A 9,394-nucleotide genomic window follows, 5' to 3' on the forward strand; every position below is an offset into this window, starting at 1 on the left:
GGAACTAAAATGCGAAGTAAGTTCCCATTTCATTTTACACTTATTCACAACATGTCACATTATACATATATTTTACAATAAATTTAAACCTTGTTTACCTTATTCGTTTTACTGCAACATTGTCGTATAATAACGTTCGATCGGTAACGTCGGTAACGAACGCAATGTCGTTCTAATAACAAATGGGAGATTTAATAAGAAAAAGAAAAAAATACTCCAACTGTAAAGAGAAACCAATTTAACTGGCTTTGTGTTTACATTAAAAACTTTTTCCTTATGTATTTTTTTGAATAAATCTCAAGCCAAAGGCGATTTCAATTAAAGAAAGTAGATTAACATTTTTTTTCAAATATTACAATATTAAAAGAATATTTAAAAGAGTACATAAAAATGAAAATATTAATAAACCAAGTGAAATTTGATTTTTCCAAGTATGTACATTGAAATTTGTGTAATTATTTCAGATTTGGCGAAATCCGGTGAAAATCCGCCAGAAGGATTTATGACGCCGAAGGCCTGGCAAATTGTCGCGGATTATTACAAAACCGAATTAAACAACGGATTCTAAATTCCTCTACGCGCAGAATTTTTCATGAAGAGGGTAAAGTGTTTATGAACACAATCGTGTCGTCTGTTTAATGTTAATTTAATCATAATTAAAAGACAATAATCTCATTGGATACAGGTAAAATACATAAAAGTAATTTATTTGTAATTTTCGTTAAAAATGATCGTTAAAAAGATGAGGGGTGGGGGGGGGATGAAAATAAATAACAATAATTTATTCGTTCTCTAATATCGATATACATACATAATGCGTACGTGTAATTCGTTTATATTTATATATATTTCTTTTTTTTTACGTTTATTGCATCGGACACGAGAAATTCGTAATTTGGAGTTTTTCTCAGGGACGTACTCCTCCTTTCCTTGTTTTACATTTTTTTTCGTCTTTTTTTTTCTATTCCCTGTTCTCCTCTGCTCCTTCGAAAGACAGTGGAAAAAGAAGAAGGTACGGTGATTAGGATTTAGTCCGTTTATTATCTAATAGGACGTTGCTTTAGTCTGGTACATCTGGAAAAGAATTGGAAATTGAATTAATAAATTGCATTGTACAACTACTTTTTTCTTTTTTTTAATAAAAAGTGTTCCATGTCAATTTAACCTGAGAATATCTCGTAATAATTCTTTAAAAATCATATAAAAAAAAAATATTGGCCCATGAGGGGATCGAACCCGCGACCTTCGCGTTATTAGCAAAAAAAAACGCTCTAACCAACTGAGCTAATGGGCCAACTTCTTGCCACGTATCTATCACAGCATAAATAGAGCAGTATTGAATTTTTCATTTTTTAATCACTAAACGTTCAGATTATTTTCAAATTTACCATCTAAAAATGCACAAATTTTTTTGGCATACATTCATATTCTGTGGATATTGTAACACGTTTTCTGCATTTTCAGCGGTGTACGAAGTACTTTTACTGAAATAGAGAAATAAAAGAAAGCGAAGTATGGAATATAACACAAATCATTCTGTTTCGAGTGTTAAAATTTATTAAAAAATTTCGTAAAATTTAATAAGAAATAAGAATAAGACAGCCCAAGAACAGTTTGACAGTCCAAAAAATAAGCGATCTTTGACAACTTTTTTTGGCTAAACTAGTACGGATATCGAGATACTTCTTTTTCTGATACAAAGGGACATCCTTGTACTATAATAAAGCAATTTTGTTCAACGTAACTTTTCATACCGTTATTGTAAATTTTATACTTTAAATGTTAAAGTGATTTGAAAGTAACAAAATTTCAAAGAGTATTATTGTTCTTTGATCATTTGTGCTGGGATTGAATCGATTTATAACAAAAAAAAAAAATAGAAAACTTAAAATTGCGATACCGTTTACGACGAGTCAGACCGGGCTCCGTTTTTCCCCCGACGATTAAATCTTTTATGCGTTTACAATTTTCTCGACGTTCGATTTCTTCACGTAACCTCCTCTTCTAAATACTCACCCTCCTCCTCGGAATCGAATAATAGCGTGGCTTGCAACGAACTTTGCTTCGACAGGGTTCTACCGTGACCACGCGGTCTCGCCGGTGGCGATTCTTTGTTCCAAAGTGCCTCGAGTTGATTGAAATGTTGCAACTGAGCGAGCGCAGCCTGTTCCGGCCCTATCGACGGGCTACTCGTTAATCCGACTTTACTGATCTCGTCCATTGATGCGCTCACACTGAATCGTCGTTGTAAACCGTCTTCCACGGACGATGTTAACATTCCTGAACAGAAAAATTGTCCTTGCCTTACGTTTAGATTTACACCTGTAGAATGCACCGACAAAGTTTGATCAGAAAAAAATTCGGACACCTTATACGAACGTGGTAAACGTTGAAAGTTTATAGTGCTCAAACAAACGATGTAAGAATATCAAAATGAACAAGCACACGTTTTGTCGTTTATACTGCAAAATTTTCAATTCGCTTATCGTCGTTTATCGTTTCAACTCTTTAACCCTTTCGCTACGGCAAATTTTAGTACACAAGACGCGAGGCAGATTCAGATATTCCACAACCGCCGCAAAATTTTCTTTTTTGCCCGTCTCATTTTAAAACTTCTTCTATCGAATTAACATGGAAGAGTGCAGAGGATAAAATTAAGGCTTGAATTATGATAAAAATGCGCCAAAAACGTTCAAACAGCACAGTGCTGAAACAAATTTTCAAAGCGCCGATAGCAGTGAAAGGGTTAATTACCTGAAGTAAGATGCCCGTATTTCCTGCGCCACGTGTCACTGTCCAACGACACTTCTTTCTTCAGCAACCTCTTGTGAGGCCTCTTGGGCCCTGGTTCTGTCCACGTGGTGTCGCATAAGGGCGCCACGTAATAGGGCAATTTCACGTACTCCGCCGGAGTATTGTGCAAACAGAGAATCGGCATGCATTTCTGCTCGAGTAGGTGTAACGCGATCCTCGAGAGATCAGTGGCCATCTCCATGCCCAAAATAGGAACGTGCAGCATGATGCTACTGAGGGAACAGCCCTTTTTCGTGTCCCAGACGATCAGACTCTTGTCCTCGCTTCCAGAAGCTGCGAGACTTCCGTCGCCCGACAGTTTCACGCAAGTTATGCAGTCTAAATGGCCTTTCAGAGTGTGGAGATCGTTACCGGTGTTGATGTCCCAGACGATCAGGTTCGCGTCTCTGGAGCCGGAGACCACGATAGACTTGTCCAGGACGGAAACTGCGACGCAGGTAACGTGGTCCGTGTGACCGACGAGGGCCTGGAAAGAAATCGACGAAGGAAGATTTTTACACAGGCTGTCTCTCGCGACAAAGAAAGTCGACCAATCTGAAATTCTGCTTTCTAATGAAAATCTGGAGGAGTAGATTTGCACGTAGAGATAATAACACATTTGCAGTTGTGAAGATCGATGTGTAAATGAATTGAAATTTTCATTTCGGCTGAAGTATGCAAGGAACAATTTCTTTAATAAAACTTGAAGAAAAGTAACGTCAATTTTTCATTTATTCTCTCTGGTAGAATTCTGGATAAGTTGGGAAAATTGTATAACATAGTTTCTTAAGATAATAAATACTTGTTGTGGCATTGTATTTAAGGCAAATAATTAATTTACGATTTGACAATCATTTGAACTATGGCAGACGAAACATCGTAACGTAAAATACTATAAATATTTTTCAGACTATTTTTTACTAGAAATGTTAAAATATATCGTTCTTTTGGTCAAGTATTATCTACTATTTTCAAAGTGAAAATCATCAAATTGAAAGAATTTCAAAATACGAAAAATGATATCTAAAACCTTCGAAAAGGAAAGTCAACACACGTCTTTCTAACAATTCATTCATCGTATACTAAAGATTAATTTTCTAATAAAACAGCTATTCCATCTTAATACTTTATGTTACACTTTAAGTTAATTTCTTCTTAACAATTGCTTATATTTATTCCAAAAAAGCATACCTGTGACAACAGACCACCAGGAAGTCGCCAAACTTTCAAACTGTCCTTCGAACCCGTGATCAATGATCGAGAATCCGGCGTGACGACTAAACAAGTAATTTCTTGAGAATGGTACACTTGATACATCTCCTTACGTCCAACCCCCAGATGTACTATTCTTAATTGATTGTCTCCTGTTCCACATACTGCAAATCTAAAAATTAATCAACAAAAGGGAGAAAACACTTTAGTGAAATTTTTCAAACAATAATTCAAGTACAATACTATTCGAATTGTTCTACGTGGTTTAAGTCGGGAGATTGGCCTGGCCATTCCATTATTTTCCTATTAGAATTTCTTTGCATTTGTTGTAAGTAAAAGAAATATACAGTTCCATGTGAGAAAAATAATCGGTGACCTTGAAATGTCCTCGATATTTTCACATTCAAGAGAGCAAAGTATCGTGCCGAAAAAACGAGCTTTCCAAAATACTTCAACTTTATCTAATAACATTTTTTAATATTATTAAACTTACATCTCTTTTTATATTTAAACACAAAAAATTAAGAGTGGTAGGGGTACATTTTGAAAAAAAAAAATAATGTTTCTCGAAAATTCTTTACCATCGTATGATATCAAAAACCACGCAACTTTGAATTTAACTTTTTCTTCCATATCTTGTACAGTTTCGTAAATATTCGCGATAATATGAAAACTCGTGTGTGTGTTTTTTAAGGGGTATTTTCATCCCTAAGACTGTTTCATTGCCGAAATAAAAAATAGTTTCGTAATTAGCGTTACTTGAACTACATGTCGGCGAAGTTTCAAATTTTTTAAAATTTTTTCGTTAAAGAACTTCGCCTTGCAAGCTTTCCATGATAAAATATACAATGTAAGCAAGCGTTGCGTAATAATTAACGAAGGCGTCAGTTAATTGAAATTAATTTCAGCTAGTAGTGAAATAAAATTCATTAATTAATAATATATGTGTATATATATATATATACCTCATGTCGGCAGAAACTGTGAAACAACGACCAGGCACACATATTGACTGAATCAGAACGCCAGTGTCAGCTGCCCAGATTCTAATCACACCAGACCTGTCAGAACTGACTATCCTTCTACCATCCAACATGGCGGTGACTGCAGTAACCGGTGCCTGGTGTTTAACCGTCGCTACCACTAGACCTAAGGTCAGGCCCCAAACACGAACTGTCTTGTCCTCGGAACCTGTTTTCGATTAAATTCGCTTATTAAAATTGCTGGGTAGAATTTCAACGACGAAGGAAAATTGTGCGAAAAATAGCGAAAGAAGAAAAATTGCCCGATACTTCTTCCATCGAGATCCTCTACAAACCTGTAAAGTTTGAAAGAAATCAGAATTTTCGAGTCAACGAAGTTCCTTTGTCACCCCAGTGTCGAAATTTATAATTTCGATCAATATTTCCAACGAACCTTTTTTGATAAAAAAAAAAAACAAAAATGAAAGCGAATTCTAATTTCACAATTTTTTTTTTATAGAATTTCCTTGGATTTTCAGTAAAATTTCGCTTTAGATACGAACTTATGGAACGACCTGATATATTCGTTACATTTAACAAAATATCATGAATTGCTTCCGTTGCGGCATTTTTTACGCGTAAACACATTCTGATTTTAACGATGCGCCTCTGAGCTAAGAAGAGGATGGTCGGTATTTTTCGCGAGTTTCCAAATGCTAAATTAAAAATAATAATATATTAGAGTGTCGCTCTTCACAGTGTGTTTTGCATTTTGAGCTATTTTCGAGAAACGAGACCACTCACTCAGACGTGTACCGTTCTCGGTTAGAAAAGTTGAGAGAAGCAACAGCAGTGAAACGTCCAGGACTTTCAAATCGGAATAAAGTGAATTTTTATCGTGACAATACCAGGCCATATGTGGTGCAAAACGTGCAAACAAAAATTACACCAATTCGGTTGGGAAATTTTATCACACCCGGTATATTCTCCGGGCACCATCTGTTTCCATGCATTGTAACATTTTTTTAGCAACTTTGGCAATATCGATTCTACGAGAAATAACACCTGAAACATATTTTCACGAAAAACCGAAGAAATTTTATAGTAACCGCATAATGGCTTCGCCAAAAAGATGGGGAACAGTTGTGGAAAGAAGGAATAGGCCAGGAAATGGCCCTAGGTGGGCCAAATTGTAAATTCGAAAGTATTTGGCGGGCCATTAAGACAATTACGGCCATTGGCCGTTAGGACAATAAAATATATACAATCTATATTATAGCAAGATATATTACATATAAAATTTAGTATTTTTTTAACCGATAAATAAAATTTATTTATCTTTTTGTAAAGATGTAAATTATCTCTGTAAATTCAAGATCGCGGCTGATCTGCCATCGCGGGCCGTACTTTGGGAACCCCTGGTTTAAAGGTGCGCGTTTGAAATATTGATCTAAATGGCACATCGATAAACGATACGAACTTGTCGGACGACCTAACAGTATAAAAGTATTTTTCAGCAAAAATTGCTCTTCTAGTTCGAATAATGTCTTTCGTGCACGTAGACACCTACCAGAAGCGACGAATAAACCGGAAGCTGAGAACGCGATACAGGTCACGCTGGCGATGTGTCCCTCAAACGTTGATAGCAACTCGTGCGTGTTCAGTTGCCAGAGATTAACGAGAGAATCGACTCCGCCGGTAACAGCCATTACTCCGTCTCTGGATATATCCAAACAAGAAATAGGAGCAGTGTGCGGGTGCAAGGATTTCTGTCTGCTGGATTTTTGGGGTTTAAAGTGCGGATCTTCGCCACGGAAGCTCCAATAAATCACTTGATTACCGCATCCGGTTATCAGGAAGTCGTCTTTCTCTGTCACCTTTTTTGGAAAAAAAGGAGATTTATTGAAATCTAGAGAAGTCGAATGAAAATGAACGATAAATTCAGGAATGGCGATGGAACACAGTTAATCACTTTTATAATTATAAATTGAGAGTAACAATGGAACTTTTCACTGTGAATACCTTGGTGTTATTTTTCTTTCTTTCTTTTTTTTTTTTTTATTAAAATTGTTATTTTATTACAGCAGTTTGTTGGAAAGAGATGGAAGCATGCTGTATATTTTAAGAATATTACAGCGATATTTATATTTGGCGGGGAAACTTTTTGTTTAAACCTCTGAAGCTCAAGGTAACGATCTATCGTCATCCCTGTTTCTTGCGAACATGATCGCTGTAACGATTTACCGTTATCGCCTTTTATCGCCTGCTGTCGTCAAATTGTAATTGTTTGCTAAGTAAGATAACCGATAGACGACACGTGTTAATACACGGGACGATTTTTACGCTGAACGAACTAGTGTTAATCTTTATATGGAAATTGGGTCAATTTCACCCAAAATCAAGTCACAGATTCTTTTCCTGTTATTAAATGCATCATTTGGGCTGAAACATTTTCGTATCCTTAAATATCGGATAAACTGATAATCTTTATGAAAAAGAACGAAATTTGTATGATTTTTTTTCAATGGAAAGCAATTATACTTATCGTGCACAGTTATGGAATTTATGGGCGAATTTGATCCAATTTGATTCTGACTTTGATGATGTTTTGTTACACTTCTGTTGCGTATTCTTGTGTCACGAACGCTATACGCTTTTTTGTTTTCCATAATATAACAATCACAAGTCTAGTTCGAGTCTTCTAAAGATTGGTGCAACACGTTACTCTTTACATTTGAAACTTATCTTTTTATACTCATTTCTTGTAAATATACGATATTAGGCGAATTTGACCGAAATTTACTTATTCGTGTAACTTTACTAACTCGGTACAAGGGTTAAACGTAAATTGCGAAAATTGTTGTTGGTTTGTAACACTTCTGCTTTTTTCTGAATTTTTCGCGTATCAGATGCTGTTTCAATAACTTGTTTAACAGGCATTACATTTTCACCAGTTTCTCGAGTTTTTAATTTACCAAATTTTGTTATGCAATTTTACAGATTTCAGTATTTTTGTTACAAAAATCCTCCGAACTATTTAACAAGCGATCCCTGAAAATCGTTGACTCTAAAAAGATCGATAACTTCTTCTAAACTATTACGCATATTAGAACCAATGTTTTCCACAAATGTAGAGCACACCTGTGTATAAATTACTAAAAAAAAAAAAATGCAGTCTAATAGTAGAAAAAGTGTGAAAAGTTGACTCACTTTGACAGCAGTAACGTCCATCGAAGGATTCGCGAGCAGATTCTTCGTCAGCCTGCCGCTGTGCGTGTCGAAAACGGAAACCCTGCCCTTCACACCTCCGGCGATCGCTCTTCTGCAATCCTTCGCCAGACATATACTCTTCACGTCTCCTTGATGCCCTCTCAACGTGTGAATCTCAGTTCCTGTCGCCAGAGACCTCAGATACAGCTTTTGGTCCTTGCAGGCCACCAACAGGAACATAGAATCCGACGACACGTCGAGCATCGTCACCGCGGTAGGCAACACGATGCTTTTCAGCAACTCGAACTTCACGAGACACCATAAACAAACGGTGCGGTCTGACGAGCCAGAGACGAGGATTTCACCGGCAGAATCGACACAAATGGAGTTCACTGGACCCCTATGATGATCCACTTTGATGTGGACGTCGCCTGTTAAACTCGTCACGATGATCCTCGCGTCCTCACCTCCACTGGAAGAAAGGAAACGCTCGGTGTTAATTGGGGAGGTGTCGAGTTCGTGTCGTTTTCTTAGCTTTTGAAATTTTTCAAGGGGGTAACACTTTTGGTTTCTCAAAAGCTGAAAATTACATTTATAAAAATTGAAACTTTTCGTTTAGCAGTTATCAAAATTCCCAAATTTTTATCTATTTTCAGAAGCCTCAGGGCGACGTACCCCCTTGAACGAGAATTGAAATCGAAAAGTTCGGTGGTTTTCTTGGCTTTTGAAATTTTTTTCAAAAATTCTTTTCTTCTTTGGTTTTTTCAAGAGGAAAAACTACGTTTAATAAATACAGCGAAATAAGAAGAGATTGACTTTAATATTTCTTTGCTAGGAAGAGACATCTTCTTCGAAGATTATTTCTTCTTTTGAGAGAAAATTCGTCGACGTTACTCCAATTTTCACTTTCTAAGGAGAACATGAAGAACGTAGTTCAGGATTGAGAAAGTAAGGATATTTGTGCGTAGCCTAAGCTTGTATAAGATGAAACCATGAACCTGACAATCACAGAATTCTTGAGCGCAGACGTCAAGCACAGAACTGGGGCGATGTGTTCTTGAATTTTGAGCTTCAGGGTCAAGTTTTTCAGGTCCCAGACTATAATCGAAGTGTCCTTCGAGCCTGTCAGTAGATACTGAGAGTGTTGCATCACTGCTAAGCACGAGATTGGACTCGTGTGTCCTGAAATAGTTTCACGTTAAATATTACGATAAGAT

General features: G+C 36.5%; 2 protein-coding genes and 1 non-coding gene across 3 annotated transcripts in view; 1 reads left to right on the forward strand and 2 right to left on the reverse strand.

Moving 5' to 3' along the window:
- Positions 1-568, forward strand: part of LOC108579049 (bifunctional 3'-phosphoadenosine 5'-phosphosulfate synthase-like) — a 12,804-nt gene extending 12,236 nt beyond the window's left edge. The window contains exons 9-10 of the mRNA XM_017942478.1: positions 1-16; positions 465-568. The exon at positions 1-16 is cut by the window's left edge and continues 164 nt beyond it. Coding sequence (XP_017797967.1) covers positions 1-16; positions 465-568 — 120 coding nt within the window. The remainder of the gene's footprint in view (positions 17-464) is intronic.
- Positions 569-1,215: 647 nt separating this feature from the next.
- Positions 1,216-1,294, reverse strand: Trnai-aau. Its single transcript has one exon. It is a non-coding gene; the product is annotated as a tRNA-Ile (tRNA).
- A 693-nt stretch (positions 1,295-1,987) lies between these two features.
- Positions 1,988-9,394, reverse strand: part of LOC108579050 (NACHT domain- and WD repeat-containing protein 1) — a 27,241-nt gene continuing 19,834 nt past the window's right edge. The window contains exons 12-18 of the mRNA XM_017942479.1: positions 9,176-9,359; positions 8,178-8,649; positions 6,538-6,844; positions 4,971-5,196; positions 3,985-4,177; positions 2,755-3,280; positions 1,988-2,280 (exon numbers count right to left, since the gene is read on the reverse strand). Of these exons, the coding sequence (XP_017797968.1) occupies positions 1,988-2,280; positions 2,755-3,280; positions 3,985-4,177; positions 4,971-5,196; positions 6,538-6,844; positions 8,178-8,649; positions 9,176-9,359 (2,201 nt within the window). The remainder of the gene's footprint in view (positions 2,281-2,754; positions 3,281-3,984; positions 4,178-4,970; positions 5,197-6,537; positions 6,845-8,177; positions 8,650-9,175; positions 9,360-9,394) is intronic.

The sequence above is a fragment of the Habropoda laboriosa genome, unplaced genomic scaffold, assembly GCF_001263275.1.
Source record: "Habropoda laboriosa isolate 0110345459 unplaced genomic scaffold, ASM126327v1 scaffold42, whole genome shotgun sequence".
In the NCBI taxonomy this organism is placed as follows: Eukaryota; Metazoa; Arthropoda; class Insecta; order Hymenoptera; family Apidae; genus Habropoda; species Habropoda laboriosa.